This window comes from Mycetomoellerius zeteki, unplaced genomic scaffold (genome assembly GCF_001594055.1).
Source record: "Mycetomoellerius zeteki isolate Tzet28-1 unplaced genomic scaffold, Tzet1.0 scaffold471, whole genome shotgun sequence".
Lineage (NCBI taxonomy): Eukaryota > Metazoa > Arthropoda > Insecta > Hymenoptera > Formicidae > Mycetomoellerius > Mycetomoellerius zeteki.
Window position 1 is genome coordinate 797,798 of NW_017257470.1, and position 19,879 is coordinate 817,676.

Consider the following 19,879-nt stretch of genomic DNA (forward strand, 5'->3'; position numbering starts at 1 on the left):
CTATGCCATATTTTACCATCTAATTTACTGCAGCAGCCAATCTTTTTTTTCAGTGTATACATGCAAAATTATAAATAAAATTCTATAAATAAAATGTTCCGAATTTGGTCACGAATTACAGATTGTCTAAAGTGAGCTTGAAGATTAGACAATCGCAACGAAAATCTATGAAAAATTTATATACGGCGCGGGCGTTATGTACTCAATTGTTATTGAACAGGTGTGCTAGCACCAATACCGATGCACAAGGATCGCGAATTCTACTCTTAATGAGCTTGTCATGAATTTTAACGACGGAACAACGTTATTCGCTCTTTCGTGGGTGACATTAGCATGAGTTAACCGTTATCAAACGACACGCGAAAATGTCATTACTACATCCTGCGGTAATATATGTATATATATATATATATATATACAGATAATGGAAATACCCGGATGCTCTTCTCATTAACGTTCGTGAGATTCCTGCACGATGAAATTACGCAATGCGTTTTGGAGTCGTGCAAGCCGAATTACGACCTGCATCAGATTATATAACCGAGCAGGAGTGCTTTCCAATGCTCTCCATTAACGCTTCTTGTTGCGCAAGATTATATCGAATTACAAAAGACTTGTGAAGGGATTTATAATAGAGCACCGTCGCTGCTGCTAACTAACAATAACACACGCGCCAGACGAGAATTAGATATCGTAATAATTCAAGCTATACGAAATGATTAATTTAAATTGGTCACGGTTACATCGTGTCGAAGGCAAGAAACATTCTTTAGAAAATATCGTCGCATATATTCGTGAATATCAGATTCATCGCGCAACCTCGTATTTTATATATATTTCATGAGTCATCCCCGACATTTGACATGATTAAAGATGATCGGATTCAATATTTAACTATATATTATCATATTTTAATGTGTCTATGGTGATATATGTATATTCATCAAGTTATTAAAAGCGATATAATTTATCTTAGAATTTTTTATACAAACAATGTAAAACAATTTGAAATTTATAATTCAAAAAATTTGAATTATATATTTCAAAAAAGAAAACACGTATACCTTCTTTTTCTTTTACTATATTATCTTATCATTTTAGTACATTATTCTTGCATCAGCGCTTTTGATTTCCATACTTCAATTCCGTTTTGTATCCTTTCGTTTGTCATTTTGTCATTTCCGCGCGATAAATATAAATGATAAACGATGTACAGAGGGCACATGATTTTCATGGCCAACAATTATTTTCTGCACTAGATACGAGAGCAGAATCGATCGTGGGCAGTTGCCTCCCCTCGTTTCACGCAGTTCGTGGCTTTTGCATTGATGTGCATGCACAGGATCGTCCGATTAAGTTAACCATTCTGCAATGACGAGAACACGAGAAAATATCGCAATCTCTTTCCTAAAATTGTTACATATGACGAAGTTACCATCTTTAAAAGAAGTTAGTAAGATTTTTTTCTCTTAATACACAATAGTATTCAAACGTTATATGTATATGTAGAGAATGTCAGAATTATTTTAATACATGTCAGTTATACATTTTTTATTAATTTACCAATGAAATTATAGATAAAAAAGGATTATTATTAAAGAATTTCGACAACTTTAAGCTTTAAATGTAAGATTGAGTATAAAACATTTGTTCGTCAATTTCTCTATTAATCAGATTTTATTTTTTTAAACTTCAGTAGAGAATTTTACTTTTTTATTCAAAATCATAGAAGTTGTGTATTTGAGATTCATCCATGATTTAAAATTTATATAAAATTTATAGGTATTCTAAGACTTTTAATAAAAAAAGAAGAGAGAGAAAAAAGATGTTATATTATATACATTATATTATTTCAAGCAGAATCACGTACAATAAGTATTAAGAATATTTTTATTATTATAATAAAGAATTTTTGATGAATCCAATTAACTTTTTACTAAAATTTTATAATATTCCGTGTTTATGTGAAATAATTAAATACTATTCGAAAATTAACGTACCGTTGGAAAGCAACGATGATCACTTTGAGTGATGATCTCTTTAAATCTCCAGTTAATTTTAACGTGATCTACAATTGAATAAAATACATTAAAAAATTTCGCTGGAGTGTTATTAAAAATCTTGTCCTTGAAGTAAAGAGTAAAGACCAATAGATCCTAGCTGCTTCGAAGACGCCTGATCATCTCACTTTTAAGTGATATTACTTTGAGTGATATTAACCTGTATATATCTTGCGCTTATCTTCCGATATTAATCTCCTTTTATAATAGTTCAAATGGCAAAGCCATTTTGATACAACGTCAGAGATTGATGCGTTATCGAAAAATACTTATACTTTATTTAACAAAAATTACTAATGGTCAGAAGATGTGTCTGATTTGATGGATTAAACGTTTATTGTCCATTTAGTCTGTCTAGACCGTAAAAACGTAGCATTAAGATTATTGAGATAGCAGCATGATAAAGAATATTCGTTCGCTCAAATATTACATTGATAACAAAATAGTAAATCCGCTATTTTACTGAATTATTGTTATGCAATCTTTATATTTTTAAAAGACGAAAAGACGAATAGAAAAATATGAATTTAAGATTTATTAAATTTGTTAAAGCTTAAATAATGGTCTAATTTATTTTACACAACCCGATAAAAACTACTCATGTAATTGATAAGAAAAATTTATTTCATCGTCTTTCAATTATCACATTTTCGTTTTCACGAACAATAGTAAAATTGATTTTGTGCATGCATCTTATAGCAATGTGAATTTTACCCGTTACAGTTTTAATCTCACTTTTGATGTCTCCAGAGAATACTTAGGTTTATTGCTATCGACATATGCATCGAATTTCGCGTCATAAAACGACAAATGTATCTAATCGTCGACGAAGACCTGTGACATGCCGCGTCTGCGCGACGTTTGCACCCCTTCCTGAACAGGGGAAAGCGCAGCCCTCTATATATTCCATGGAAGCACGAAACTCGGGGCACTCCACACGTTTTTCACGACGTGTGCATCACGAGTCTGAAAGAACCGCGGTTAATTAGTTTCTTTCTGAAGAACGAGTCCTCGATATCCATTGGTACTACACATCGTGGACTAAACTCAACGACATAATGGCACTTTCCAGTTCATTGATCGTGATCGTTTTTATTGGCGTGGTCGCTTATGCGGTGGCCGGACCCATTCAGGTAAAGCACATACTTCGTTCATGTATCACGATTGTAATTTCAGTTTTTTACCACTCCCCGTGTGGTATTTCACCGTAAAATATTTTTTAATCAACCATGAATACATCAATATTTAATGTTATATTCGTGAAACTTGTAAAGGCACAAGTTTATGTATGATATTTGATTTTATAACTATTGAAGAAGAAAATTTTTATTTTTTAAAATATAATGTAGTAATTAACTTTTATAATATTCTATGATTATAATATGTGATTATACGATATTAAAATTTAGCAATTGTTGCACATATCAGATTATTGACATATTACTGAATCTGCGTCTTCGCATGTCTGTTGCTAGCATTTCATGCTCTCACTTACTTACATCAAAGAGTTATATGAAAAAAGTAAAAAAAAGTCACAGTTAGAAATTTTGAATATAATCGTATTTTAGGTAATAGAGTTTCTTATCACACAAAAATAATATTGATTTTATAACGCAAGAAATTCAATTTAAAATCACATTTTGTGGGCGTATAAATGAATTTGTAATATCTTTCCATTTTATGCGATAAAATTTTGCTTTTCTGGCAAGCAACAATATACAACGGTGTTCAGTAGAGATGCACCGAATCGTACAATTACCGGATACCGGATATTGGATATCCGGACAGAATGCAACATCGGATATCCGAGAAAGCAATTTCTTCGAGTCAGATATCCGACATTTTCCGGATTTCGGGAATCTGTCTTCTAAAAAAAAAACAGAAGGGCTGTAGAAAAAGAATTGTAATTTTACAACAATATATACGATGTTAATATGGCATTATGAATATGCATACTCACTTCTAAAATATTTATATAATAACAAATCAGATATACAATTTCAACCGGATATATTTCCGCATACTAATGATATCCGGCTATCCGGTCGGATAGTAAAAAAGTGCTGGATAATACCGGATATTTTCCGGATATCCGGCGTATCCCTAGTGTTCAATATTGTAAAGTAAAAAGCTATATGCGCAAAGATTGATACAGCAACAATTTTCACATAAATAATATTACAAGCAATTCATGCAAACGTTGCATAAAAAAAAACTTTTTAAACCATTTTACTAAATTAATAATTGAAGGGTGATTAAAGGAAATCGTCTATAAAAATAAAAGTATATTGCATTTTTGAGTTATGCAAATAAATTTTTTTATTGCGTAAGACCTTTAAAAGTAAATTGTTAAGCTTTATAATTAAATTGGATATTATTCAATGTCCGCTTGTATGCTTTAATTTGCAATAAGCGTGTGCAACAGGCGTATATTCATCCTGCCGATCATTATAAAATAACCAGGCCAACAAGCGCTATGTTCGACAGACTATTTAGCTGTCAATTTCGACAATTCCACATTATACGTAGAAATTAAATTTTATTCGATTTTACATACGCTATTGGTACGTAATTAATTTCGTTGAAACACGTCCGTTACGTTAAAATGAATGTAATGAGTGATAAAAGTTCCTTGAAACTATCCTTTTTAATATAATTAAGTTACCTGCCTTCGTTATTTATTAATATCATCGTTTTTTAAGATTACAAAAAATTGTAATCAGTTTTAAAAAATTCAGTAAAGATAATTAAATACATTTATTATTATTCAGTATTTAATCGTTATTATTAATCAAACGTTATTAAACGCTTGAGCGTTATTAACTAATTGTAAGCTAATTGATAACTACAAAAGATTGAAATAATTTTCATAAAATATATAAATGCTGTTTTTTCTTAAGACATTAATGGTACAATTGAGTGAGCAACACTCGATTTCTGACAAAAAATAGCAGCATTCAATTTCTAATGGAAACCGCCAAGAAAAGCCGGAATTTTTTGCGAAGAACTTCTTTATGAAGAAACGCGGCAAAAGGAATGTTTACAATGTCTACGGTATAATTACGGTATCTGCTTTGAAAATCTATCGAGAGCGATCTCGCTTCATATTAATCTTCCCGTTAAGTCTCCAAGGACTTTCGTCAGTTGTTTGTTGTGCGCTTCACTCGATAATCGTGGAGATGGGAGAAGGGTGTGCGATGCGCTTCGTTGCATTCGCAACTTGTTGCATCGGGTCGCGCGACGTTCCCCTAGATTGCGCTTTGCGCGAGACCAAATAATTCTCTTGCTTGCTATTCTCGTGCCTCGACCTTTTCGCTTTTATCGAGATATTATCTCGACTTAAAACTGCTTAATGGTTCTCGCTGTTCCGTAGTTTTCCGCCGGATGAGCCGTGAAGTCGCGTTATATATCAGAGTGGACTCCATTTTGTCATGTCACTTTCATAGATTAAAGTAAAGATCTACCTCAGCGAGGTCTCTCGATAAAACGTCTTTATCGGCCAAAAATGGATGGTTTTCTATTTTTTATTCCTGACACACTACACGACTGTGTTTTGAATCTTTAATAAAGATAAGTCTGATAAAGTTTCTGTAATAAAAAAGAAGCGTATAAATGTAATATTCAGCTATTTTATCGTTGCACTTTTCTTCTACAAGAGAAAATTTTTTCTTTGTACAAAAAGAATACGACAAAGAAAGAAAATCTAAAATGATATATTACACTTAAATGATTACGTGATTTATTACGGTGGCATATATATAATATATATAAAATTATCCCAGAATTTTTAGTGAAATCCCTGATGAAAATTTTTCTCATAATTTTTATAAGAATTGGAACATTTTTCAGAAATACTCAGAAATATTCGGAAAATTTACATCTTCTCTCAGAATTTTTCATACAAGTGAATTCTGAAATATTCCGAAATTTCCCATAATTTTTAAAAAATATTTTTTAATTTTTTAGATTTTATAACATTTCATCAGAAATTATACTTACAAAAATTTTTAGAAATCTTACGATATTTCATAAGTAACATATAAAATTCTGAGAAAAGATGTAGATTTTCTGAGAAGTGCTCCAATTCGTATAAAAAATGTGAGAAAAAACAAGAGAAATAAAAGGCATATACCACGAGTGCTTGATGTCGAACAGCGAAACTTCTTAACATTGTGGAACATGAAATTATAGATACATTGAAAATACACACCAAAAGAAAGTAAAATAAGAAATCGAGCGAGCTTATTGACATAGACATGTAACGAAGAAAGAACTCAATTTTTATTTGTATACTATACATTACTGCGTAATTTATAATTTATATTTATATACTGATAATGGCCCAATAGAAGGTCGAAACGTCTATTTTATTTATTAATTTAATGTAATTTTATGTATTGACTTTGAAAGAAGTTTCGCTGTACGACATCAAGCGCTCGTGGTATATGCCTTTTATTTCTTTTGTTTTTAAATTTTGACCACGTATTGACATTAAAAAAAAATGTGAGAAAGTTATAAAATTATATAGAAATTTTGAAAAATTATATGAAACATTTTGAGAAAAATTTTCACCAGGGATATCAGTAAAATTAACTTTAATGCAGTCCATTACTTCTATTCATCTTCTCTCTGAGGGCGAAAGTATTTCTTAACCTTAATGCTCCTCTTATTTAACTGTTCTTAACTTTAACTTTACGTATCATTTTATTTGCGGAACCTTGTAATAAAAATCAGCTTCTTCATTTTCGCGATAGGATCTAAATCACAAAAATAGCCGTAACTGAGTCGTGGAACGTAAATCGTAGTTGTAGATTAACCAATATATTGTGCGTTGACCTACGACTACGGGTAATATTTGTGCGTTTTAGTCGTACGACAAATTTTTCAAGCCTGTTTATTGGCTATGGGATAGAGAGATCCGAGGACCTCTTTGTTCTGTACACATTTGTCGTACGAAAAAAACGCATAAATGAAATAGCACCTTACTATTTACGTTTCACGATTCAATTACGGCCGTGTTTGACCTTAGACCCACATTCATCTTGGAGCAGGGAAAACATAAGGTGCAACTGATGAAAACTTTTGGAACGAGAAAGTAACGTAACAAGTACTTCTCAGAATACATTTTCTCCTGCACGTTTTACGTCCGACAATGCTATCGGATGACTTTAATGGAAAAACTTGAAGTAAGCAGGTAGGAAATACACGCAAGATTGTAATTTGCAAGGACATTAGCGATAATCGGCTTTCCGATGACGAGATGTTCTAGCGTAGCTCGGCAATAACCGAATGGGTTAAAGCTCGAACGATATATATGCGCTGCCGTGCATTCCTGTACGAAAAGTTTTCCCATGCATACTAATGATACTTGAGAGGTAGCTGCATAGTATACATACAGGATGACAATCGGAACAGCGTTATAAAGAAAGCGATTGCATATGTACCTATATGCAGGATATCAGTGTTTTTGTAATTTTCGGCGTCTCTCATGAACCTCATCCAACAGTCTCGAGATACGTTTAATATTAAACGGACGTATTGAAACATTATACTTCTTTCATTTAATTTCATATCCTGAATGAGGAAAAAGTGCAGGTCCTCTTTTCGTACTCTAATGATTAAGCGATAAAAGTGTAGACTGTACTTGCATAGTTGCAAATAATTAACGAATACTAATTTTAGGGCGTTATTAATGAGGCATGGGTCATTTTCGGAAGTTCATCCAAAAAGATAACTAATTCGGTCATTATTTTATAATAGTAGCTATTAACAATAATAATTTACGTTGTTAACATAATTTTGTATTCTAAAATAAATTTTCGCAAATTCTACGTGTAATTTATTTCAATATAAAAAGTAATCTATAATAAGTTATTTAAATTAACTATCAATTTGTTTGATTGTTTAAAATTTGATTGTTAATAGAAATTGTTAATTTACAATCAAGTTTTATGAAAGACCTTTATTATTGGTAACTTGGGATCAGTTAAGCTGGTAGACTCATTGTTTCTGTGAAAAAGCGCGGAAATCCATAATTTGTTTCAATAATTTCTTCATAAAAATTAAATTAAATATTTATTAATTATTTGTTTTATAACATAGTATTTATTTTTATTAATAGTGAAACTGTTAAAGTAGCGTATAACCAGATAAAAAATTATTTAGTGGAAAGTGCTAATTTATCACTGTATTATAATTTAAATATTGTTGTTCAAACAAAGAAATTCCAAAATCGGCTCTCACAGTTCTCTTTAGAATTTATTTCTGTTAAAAAAAACATTCAAATCAGTTAAGAAATACATCCTGTAGCCTATTTGCGTACTCACAAGGGACCGTCACATAATGACCAAAAAGTAAGATGATGATTTTGTGATAATCCGGTAGAGTATCCTTCAATGAGTGACATGTGAAGTTCATTTGCTAATGTAATGCGTATTACTGGATTTTTGGATCGAGAAAGTTGCCAGTGAGGTCCGCAAAGCCCATTGAGGCACCATTGCACTCAAACACGCAGTCAAATGGCATGAGAATGATCACTAACATTGATGATACCGATAAATCGAGGCATACACTTGCTCCTCATCTGGACGATGGGCACATTGGGATCAGATGGTAGTCTTGATAAGAATTGCTTTTCCAGACCTGAAAAGGGCCGTTTATTTGCTGTATTGTGAGTTGAAGGGTACTCATTGAATGGTACTCTATCGGATTATCACAAAATCATCGTCCAACTTTTTGGTCATTATGTGACCGTCCCTTGTCAGTGAGTAGGTGTCGTTCTGAATGCACCCATTAAAAGGCGTAATAAAAGATTTTTCAATTGTGTTCTAATAAAATAATTTTTTGGACTGAGTCCCAAGGGCTTCAAAATAAAGGTATTTTTTATGTTTACCGAGTAAATAAATTATACATTTTAAAATATAGTTCAGATAGGCTCAATCATTCATACATGTGAAAAGCGCATTTCACGCGTAAATCTTGCACGTGACATTGCAGTGAACAAACATGTATTTTCTGGAATTGAAGCTTATATCACGAATAAGGATTTAACTGCATGCTTTATAATAGAGACCTTCTAATAAGAGTCACGACATGAAAAAGTCACGCGTTGATTGGTCTGCCATATTTCAGGAATATCCGCCCTATATTTTTAAACGTATATTCGTGTTACTTTTAAATTTCAGGAACATAATTAAAATCAGATATTTAAAAGATATTAACAAATAAATTTCTTTACATTACATGTCGAAATAATGCATGCGAGGAGAGAATTTTTAGTTTTGTTTAACACCTTTTTTACAAAGTTATTTTGAAAATTTAAAGATGTGATTGTATATCTTGAGACGCGAAGTTAAAATTACAAAAGTGTTCATTGTAATATTTATAATTTCATTTATGCCTTATAAATTTACCTAATAAATTCACTCAGATATGTAACTTCAATACGTTTCAAGATATACAATCGATTCTCTAAGAATGAAAGAAAATAAAAATCGTGAAGAAAAAAAGAATCTTTTTTTATATTTTTAACATTTATTTTACAAATTGTGCATCGCCATCGATTTACTATCATATTTTTTATACGTACTATACGTACACAAACACAACGTTGTTATGATAGTAAATCGTGTTCCGTCATTGCAGTTTAGATTTAGGATTAGGTTAGAGACGCGTTAAGATTAGACAGAGATATGATATATTTCTCTCTCTGTTGTAGATTTTATTAAAACTACTACCTTGCATACAAAAGTCGGTCAAATCGGCTTGAGTAGCAACTCTTATTACAGTCTCTATGTTAAAGGGTCACGCACGTGCGAGTACTCGCACTTATACGCGCACCATGCGATCGTAGTGCAGGCATTTTGTTGGAGCATATATAAAGTATGGGATATATATAAAGATATATCGTATAGCACTTTATCGATAAAATAGCGATCTGGTCGGAGATTAGGCTTCACTTTAGGATCCCCTTGAGAAAATTTGAAGATAAGAAAATTTTCTAATAAGTTTCAAACGCATTACGTCTATTAATGAAATATCAATTTCAATATTTTCCTATTGCATACAATTTAAAGCACGGTAGATTTGCAAGAAAACATATGAATGTAAGAGAAAAATGGTGTCGTGTATTGCTTATTACAAGAGCAGGAAAATGATTTGGAAGCCAAGAAATTAGTATTCATTGAATACGCGCGATCGTTATATTGTATTTTTCAATTTAGTCGAAACTGCAGAATAGTTGTGCCGAGCATTTATAATGTGTACCTGACGCGCGAAGGAGAGAACGTCGCGGAGTAAATTCGATCCGCATCGTACGAGGCTTTAATTAGCATAATGTAGCTTGCAACCTCGTGGTAAGCGCGATAAGTTGTCAGCGATAAGAATAACAACCACGTGTCGGCGTTACGCCGAGAACGATCTTAACATATGGTTTTTATGCATGTAATCTTAGGTACATGTCCAAAATACGCTTATAAGGATGTTAGCGTGCTAACAAGTCATTCTGTAGGTCTGTTTTCTGTGGCTGAACTAGTAGTGTATACTTTTGGAACATAAAGTGAGAAAGGTGTATGGTTGATATTTTGTCGAAAGCGAGAAAAAGAGTTTTAGTGCAGTCTACTATAGAAAATAGATCACATATTACCCAGAGGGCACAAAATCGTCTAAAAGATGACTAAAATATGACTAAATTGTTATAAAGACTAAATTGTTATAAAGATATCTTTTAGTGAACAACTATACTCGTAGTTGACGAAAAGATGACAGATGTTGCACTGCTAATCACATCTTTATAGCCTTATCCATACAATAACTAAAAGATGACTTCTGTAGATATCTTTTAGTCGCCTTTAAGATTTTTTTTAGTTTTTATATTTTCGCATATATAACGTTTAATAACACATCAGGTCCCTGAATTAACCTTTACACAAAACTAAACGAAATTATATGACTTTCAATATACATTCAATATACATTTATGAAGTTTGCCATATCTTGTGTGCAAAAGCCATTATCTTTCATCATAGTCCTCTTTAGGAATCCTTTCAAAAAATATTTTATTAATGTTCATTAGAACTCACGGGTAAAATTTCTCATAATGTTTCACCTTTTATTCCATTATGTATGACTTTCAAACACGAGAAACTGAATTCCACATCCTTTTGGTGGCGATTTTACTGCTCGCGAATGAGTGATGAAAAGCGGGGTTGGTAAAAATCATGTTTTAAACATGTTTTAAACGGTTTAAAACATGCTAAATTGATGTTTTTAATATGTTTTAAATATGTTTTTTTTAATAGTATTATTTAAAACATATTTGAAGCATTAAAAATATATTTAAGAAGACACAGTATGTTTTATTCTAAAAAAAAAAACATTAGTTTTTTTTACCAACCCTGATTGAAAAGTACCAAAATAACGGAAAGATGTCTTTTTCATGTTGTCTTTTTGGTAATACGAAAAAATATCTTTCAGTCGACTTTTCGCATTGCAAAAAGACAATCATAGAAAAATAACAAAAAGATGTCTTTTTTTAAGTTGTCTTTTCGAGAAAACTAAAAGACATCTTATAGACATCTTTTCGCCTTATCGAAATAACAACTTAAAAACAATATCTTTTTGATATTTTTTCGCTTTATCGAAAAGACAACTTAAAGAAGACATTTTTTTCTATCTTTTAGTATTTTGTGTTATCTTGGATATGCAGGAAATGAGAAGTTATTTTTTAAAAGTAACTATCCAGATAACAAAAAGTATCTAAAATCGGGTCATAAGACGTTTTTTGCGTCTAAAAGACGACTTAAAAATGTCTTATGTCATAATTTTAAACTTTGTGTTGTTTGGGTAGTTATCGTTACTCGCTATCGAGTTAAAAAAGTAATTAGTTACCGTTACTAATTACTAATACTCAAAGTAACTTGTTACTGCTACTGCTCGTTTCAAACTATAATTTTGTACATACATAATAATATTTTAAAGTGAATTTATATAGGGTGGCCCATCGAAACAGACTGAATATCTCCTATAAAAATTATTTTTTGAAAAAAAAAACCATAAAAATACATCAATTTTTATTTGGAGGGGGACGTCTTTCGATGTATAATATTTACCCTCAACTTTAACCCTCTAAACGGAGGTGTCAATCTTTAAAAAATTTCAAATGGAAAGAGGGATCAAATAATACATTAGAATTAGAAGCATTAGAAAGGTTTTAATTCCTTACATTCCTACGTTTGATTTTTTAAATTCGGTCAATTCGTTCAGAAGATACAAGATGTTAAATCTAAAATCATGTAAGTTAGCTTACATGACACACAACGTAGTAATTGTTTGAAATTTTGACATCCAAAGTTTTGTGTGAATTTTAATCGTTAGTTCTACTATGCTCTAATGTTTTGACTTTTACCTTTTGTATTCTTAATATTAGCAACCTATGAAGTCTATAACGCCAAATGAATTCGTTCGACAAAACCAAAAGCTACGTGTTAAACATCATAAATCTTTTTCTCTCTCCCTCTTTCTTTCGCTTTCTCTCTCTCTCTCTCTCTCCTTCTCTCTCTCTTTCCTCCAGCCTTACTTTTCCCTCACTCTTTTACTCTCTCTCTTTTCCTCGGTGAAGAGACGCATTTTACGATTTAATTGAATTTTATGAAAGAGCTTTTCACTTTGAGGCCTTCCAGAACATCTACAATTTTCCATAATGTACCGGGATGATAAGCAAAGCGAAGGGAAATGAAATTTTGAATACACTGTAAAACGCTGAAAAACGGAAAATTTTATAGATTTAATTTCGCTCTAAAACCAAACGCTGCCAACGTCAACGGTATAGCTTCGATCGTTCCGTAGTAAAATCACGTTTCTCGACACGCATTGTTACTTACTATAACGCAAACTGTAATAACTAACGAGTTGTGTGTCAAGAGTATAATATAACAATAAAGTTGACAAAGTTAATAAAGTTTCGATCTCCTTTAAACAAATGATTGACGATCAATGAACAAAGAAATAATTGTTGTTCAGAAATAGCGAAATCTAATAAGTTAATTTATAATCTCAATTGCAAAAATCGCAAAATAAAATTTATAAAATTTTTAAACATAAGATAGAACAAATATTAGCAAAAATAAAAAATTCACTCTGTTACTCTATCAAGCATAAATTGCTGTAATTCAAATTTCATGAATTATAATACCATCTTGTATACTGTATAGTTAATGTATAATACATACATGGCATTAGAATTTTACAAAAAATAATAATTGTATTCTTGTTTAATTACTATTTTCTTAATTATAAAATGAACTAAAATAAGAAAGCGCTGAACACAATCGAGATTAGATATCGATGCCTAAAAATACTTACGTTGCAAATTCTATTACATAATTGAACAGTTTATATTAGGGATGTACCGGATATTCGGAAAAATATCCGATATTATCCGGTACTTTTTTATTATCCAAATAGCCAGATATTATATTAATATCCGGCTATATCCGAATATTGAAAGTTTATATTGAAAATTTACGTCATTGATGCAGATTTATTCTATTTTTTCAGCTGAACTTCTTGCACAGTTTATAGTTTTGCACAGTTATAGTCGTTTATGCCAATAATCGAAATAGATTGTCATCGGAAAATATTGAAATGTCATTGTCCATCGTGAAAAATTTATTAATATTTTTTATGACTAAGCAATATATATTGCAACTGTACTTCAAACAACCCGTTCTACAGTCGGTCAGTTATTATTGCTGGAATAATGATATAATGAAAAGCTACGTAATATATCGATCGCGGATGGTGCATTCAGGATCAATCTTGCAAGTCTTACAAAGGACGGATATTAATATTAAACGAAGCAATTAAAAACAGTAATGTTTTAACTCTTATTAAAACTTTCCTAAAGTTTCCATTATCAAAACTACAGTTAAATAACAATTGAACTGTCAAATTAATTTTTTATGGTTTTAAAAGGGGTCCTAAAGGAAAACTTGAATTCCGACGGGACTACTGTTTTACTGATGAAATGCGATCGACATGGACATCTTTATATACTACTACATCAATATCTCTCACATACATGTTCATAAATTTTCGTAGAATAATAGCGTTTTAATTAGAAGTCTGAGTCTAATTCCAAAAACTTCACGTTGTCTATTCGTGTAAACTACTAGTCTGTGGACCACAATTTCGTGAGCACAGATTGCAATGCTTTTACATTAAGCAATTGCTATTACGATGTTGACAGCTCTAACGTCATATTGGACTAAAAAATGAGATCTCAATTTAAACAACTTTTTTCGTTCGTGGCGTAAACTTCACCTCACAAACATGTATTAATGGGTATATTTTAATCCTGGAAGAGGATTTTTGAATCTATAAAAGAAAAAAAAGTAATTATTATACAAAGATTTTTGCTTTTAATCGGCAAGACAGACGACTTTATGATCTCCTTAATTATCAATATTGCCCTCAATTATTCATATTTTGTGAATTTTCGCGGCCGATTTTATTCGTCAAGGAAGCATTAAAAACGTGCTAAAAATAAATTTATGTATGTTTATTCATTTTCCACGACGTTTGAATTTTATGTAATTTTCGGCAGTCCAAACTTTTCTACTCTTCTTAATAACGAAAGCAACTTTCCCGTGGCAGCTTTGTCATTTAGAATGGCAATATGTTGTTTATACAAGGCCTGTGGCTACAATTAAAAAGTTTTCTTTGCTTACAGTTACAGCCTGGACTGAATACGCTGCAGCAGAATGAATATGGGGGATTGGCGAATCTCTTGGCAAGATACATGGAAGATCAAAGTAAGTTTAAAAAAAAATTATAATTTGTTTACATTCGTTATATTATTATGGTAAAAAGAAAATGTCACAGAAAGAAATGGCAAATATTCACTTTTAGAATGTAAATGATAATTATGAAACTATACTCCAGAAATTATTACAAACAAGTTTTAAAAATCACGTGCGATATAGAATGTATCTATATATTATATATATACATATATAATATATAAAGATATAATTTATTATTTTTCATTCGTACCTTATAATTAAATCATTTTTGCGTTGTTTTAAAGTTTTTTAATTATGTATATAAGACTAACTTTCTTTGTATATAAAATGTATATAAGACTAACACTAAATTTCTTTGGTATCTGTTTTTTTATTTTTTTTCAATAAAGATAACAGGCAGATGGTATTTATAAGTAAAATTAATAAAATTCGAAATAAAAGCACATGAAAATATCTGTAAACATTTTATTTTTAATGCATTGTTGAATACTGTTTATACCGTAATAATAACGAATCAGAATAAATTTGATGAATAAATAATTGAATAAATTTGAATTTATATCTACTGTTCATTATAATATTACGTGACGGAGATCAGTAGATGCGAATTAAAAGAATATAGACATACATATAGATTATCCTATTTTATAGATCATTTGTCATTGGAAATTTTTTGTAAATATAATATATATACAAGTACACGATGAATAATGCAGTAGGTAATTTGTTACTTTAACTTTTATCTTAAGTATATACTGAGGTCTAAGTACATACGTATCGTCTAGTTATAGTAGATTATATGTCGCGAAAGTGAAAACAATGCGTAATCGATACCGCACTAATACTACACATACATTTTTAAACATACTCCTTTGCCCTTTTATACATCACTCCTATCGGAATTGCACGTTAAGAATTTAGTCCGATATGCACGTACGTTGTGCAGCCCCATGGTACTTATTATATATATACTATACACTTTATTTAATTACTTATATCAATCTATTGTATTAACGTAGCGTCTAAAATTGTTTAATTACTTATATCCCAAGATTAAAATTATTTTCAACAAATTAAGCTATAGTAATTAATGCCAAGAAAAAATATTAAGTAAATATGTTTTTACGGAAAAAAAAGTATATTGAAAGAGATAAAACTTTTTAAAAACGAAAAAGAAGTTGGCTATTGTTGAATATCAAATATTATATTTAATTATAGATAAATACAACCTAAATATTTCTTGATTATTGCATATTTAGTACAATATTTCCTAAGAACGAAAAAGAAATTAATCCGTTTCTTTTTCTCTTTCTTTCCCTTTCCGTGAAAGAAATTAATTCGATAAGAAAATAGGAAAATATGAAGTTAAATTAAGTGTATATGTGTCACAGTCAAAGTGTTAACTTTAGTAAATGTATACACCTACTAGTCAATGTATACATTTACATATAGTAAATGTATACATTGACTACAGCAGACTACGGTAAGTGTATACATTTACTGAGTTAACACTTTTATCGTCTCATGGTATACAAAGTAAAACAAGCATATCTTTAGAGGACTTCTTAGTTTATCGATTCCTTACACACTCCCGAAATTTTGACTTTAAGAAGAATTTTAATTCAGGGTACACTATATACATTATATACATTATATACGCCATACGGAGTATACAACAAATTTCTCTAGAATTATTGGGATTGAATAGAATATAATTTTCTCCTTAAAAATTATTATTTATAGATAATATTATTTATTTACTAAATAAAAATTAGATGTTATTTTATAGTTGAAGCATCTTGCAAAATTAAGTTATTAAAATTAAGTAAGAGAATGGAACGTATAGAACAGAATGCATACAAGCAATATTATTTTTATAAAAAACATAGAAGCATGATTTACGACGTTTATTATCGTGCATCCTTTTGATTGCATTTTATGGGTCGATTATAGCATTACAAGCGATTCAAAGGCCATAACTTGCTTCTGCAGAACGCCTACACTTATTTGGAAAACGTAACTGTTAATTGGCCATTTACAACGATTTCATTAACCTTTAACTTCAATCAACTTAAAAAATGTATAAGTAAGAAATATTGGCGCGTGTGAATGTCTCAATAAAATAATCATTTGTGCAATGATTTATAAACGCTGGAATGGAAATTGTTTAAATAGAAAAGACAATTTATGGGCTTTTTTAAGAGATTATTAAAGATGGGAAATTCTTCAGAGAATTAAATATTATATAATAGAATATCAATTTATCGATATATATTGCTTTTTAAGAATTTAGTTTTAATTAATTTTTTAAGTTTACTGTGTTGTCATTTTACACAATGTTCTAATATATTTTTTTACTCAACTGAAGAGACGTAATATGGATCTAAATAATAATTTCAGGTCCACAATAACGTAATATTTTCCACCAGACAATCGTGAATCTAAAAATTTTATTAATATTTGATATATAATTGAGCTTGATGAATTAATGAAACATGTAGTCAGTGGTCTACCATTATTTTAAATTTAATAATTAGCGTAAAAATACATACATTATTATTTTGACCTTTTCGACTTTTATCTTTCTTGTACTGTGTACACGCGTTTATTATTTATTATGTATTTCTATAGAGATTATATCGTGCCATTAATCATTCATTTGGAGTACGTGTGTTCAGCGGTTCCGGAATAATCGTCGTATAAAATAAAAAAGTTCGTGTAATGACTAAACTTATAAACAATATACTTGGGAAATTTGCGAGAAGTCTGCTTAATTTTTACGAAAGAAATTTTGCGTGTGAATATAGAAAATTATCTTGGAAAATTGTCGCACTCGAGAGGTTTATGATGTATATACATCGTTGAGTGCACAAGTTAAAATTGCGTAGGCGACATCGATGGAGGTAAGCGTGATAACAGTTTAGGTGTGAGAATCCTAATGTCGCCTGTTTACGCATGACACGTCGTTGCATGGTTTTATTGCACTCATGTGCAAATCTTATGCACTCATGTGCAAATCTTATGCACTCATGTGCAAATCTTATTCAATCTCTGCAATTTTTATTCAGGCTTTTATTTCGCGATTAAGTTCGCTTCACGCAGTTCTTCGACGACTTCGATAGCACGCATGAATTTTATATGTGTTATTTTATATAGATAGTGTAAAGAAAACAGAAAAATTAGTATATATATATTTTTTAAATAGCGACTAAAAATTGTCACCAAATTATCACCCATCTATGCCATGCACTTTAAATTATTGCTTTACTTTACTTTTATCATTATCTCACATTTATCTTTACTTTATCTTGATTCCTATTTTTATTAGGTGAGTGCTAGGAGAAAATGTTTTTTATTGACTATAAAGAGTCGTGACTATAAAAATATCGTTTATAAATACAAATATTTGATCTCACTCTGCGTACACATGATGTGCACGCAGGGTGAGATCAAATGTTAATTTTTCGATAAGTAATAATTTATATTTTATGCATGGCATAGATATAGAGAATCACAAATAAAAAATGAATTGCAAATTAACACTGCGAATAAGCAAAAAAAATTAAGATTGAAACTACTGAAGCATGTATCGTAATTTCAATGAATTTAGATTTTGATACAAAATTAATGCTTCCATATTTATTATACTCTGCATGTTTACTATTAATTTATTCAGTCCAATGCAAATGCGATATGAATATTTCGATTGTAATTAACAATGTAATAAATATTCGATGAAAATATCAAATTTCATCCTTCTATAAAAAACCACAGTAATTCCTTTTTTTCATCATTGTAGGGATTAAGCAGAGCCCGAAGCGAAACTTGGATCAGATTGGTGGCGGACATCTCGTAAGGGATACAAACAAGCAATTTGAAAGTTTATTAAACGAAGAAGAGAATCGTTTGATAGAATGTTTAAATTCCGCCGGTGACAAGCAAATACTTGATACACTCTGCCGAGAGGAACTTTTTACCGATCGATTTCGTAATGGAAATCTCATTAATTCTTCAATCAATTTTGTAGCGTTTGAAGATACAATAAATCATCCATTAAACAGCCCTGATTTTAATGCCGATCAAGCAAATAATCAGTTATTTATGGATCAATTTATTAATGGCGATGTTTCAAACAACGCAGAGAGTGATAGACGAATTGTTAAAAATCTGGATCGGATCAGTGGCGGGCATCTCGTAAGAAATCTAGATCAAATCGGTGGCGGGCATTTGGTTAGAAGCATCGACTATCCAAACGCAGGAATAAAACAGCGCATTGATCAGCCGACAAGCATTTCAGAGAAGCTGCACTTCACGAGAAATCTGGATCATATCGGAGGCGGAAATCTTGTGAGAAATTTAAATCAGATTGGAGGCAGAAATCTTGTGCGAAACTTGGATCCAATTGGCGGCGGAAATCTTGTAAGAAGCTTTAATTGATTTTGCAGCAATGTCTAATCATGGTGGATGAATCAGTACAAGAAGAGGAAAGAGAATGGCTTAGAAGTGATTGTATTTAGAATGGAGAAAAGCTTTTATATTGATTTTGAATATTGCACGTGATTTCTTTTAAATTATAATTACCTGATATGTTATATATGTTCTATGTAAAGAATCAGGATCAGAAAATTGTATTTAATAAACATGCAACTAGAATACGCAGTTTTGATTTAATTAAAATTAAATCCATCGCACACATATAATAAACGACAAAATTAAACTAATAAGAAAGAGCATATGAAAAAAATGTGTAAGTATAATTAAAATATTGGATTATTAATATGTATATCAGAACAAAAGTTCGGAGTGTTATTTTATTTGTATTACGTTTATATGTTAAAAAGAATTGGCAATTGTATTATTTAATAGAGAAAAGTTTCAGTCTTAAGAATCTGTTTTTTTAATTGTGATATGACTTTTAATGAAGTTACGAGCGTTCAAAGTTAAAATACTCTTTTCATTCAATTTGAACCCAATCAAAATCTTAGAAACAGTTTTAAAAACTAATTTTGTAGGGAA

The 19,879-nt window shown here is 30.5% G+C and overlaps 1 protein-coding gene across 2 annotated transcripts in view; it reads left to right on the forward strand.

The window, feature by feature from the left end:
• The first annotated feature begins 2,988 nt into the window (after positions 1–2,988).
• The window catches only part of LOC108727164 (orcokinin peptides type A), a 21,520-nt gene continuing 4,629 nt past the window's right edge, over positions 2,989–19,879 (forward strand). Inside the window, exons 1-3 of one of the 2 annotated variants that reach the window (XM_018455152.1) lie at positions 2,989–3,193; positions 14,791–14,872; positions 18,663–19,432. In XM_018455152.1, the coding sequence (XP_018310654.1) occupies positions 3,119–3,193; positions 14,791–14,872; positions 18,663–19,300 (795 nt within the window). In that variant the 5' untranslated portion in view covers positions 2,989–3,118 and the 3' untranslated portion in view covers positions 19,301–19,432. Of the gene's footprint in view, positions 3,194–14,790; positions 14,873–18,662; positions 19,433–19,879 lie in introns of those variants that run through there. The other variant, XM_018455153.1, reaches the window with a different exon arrangement.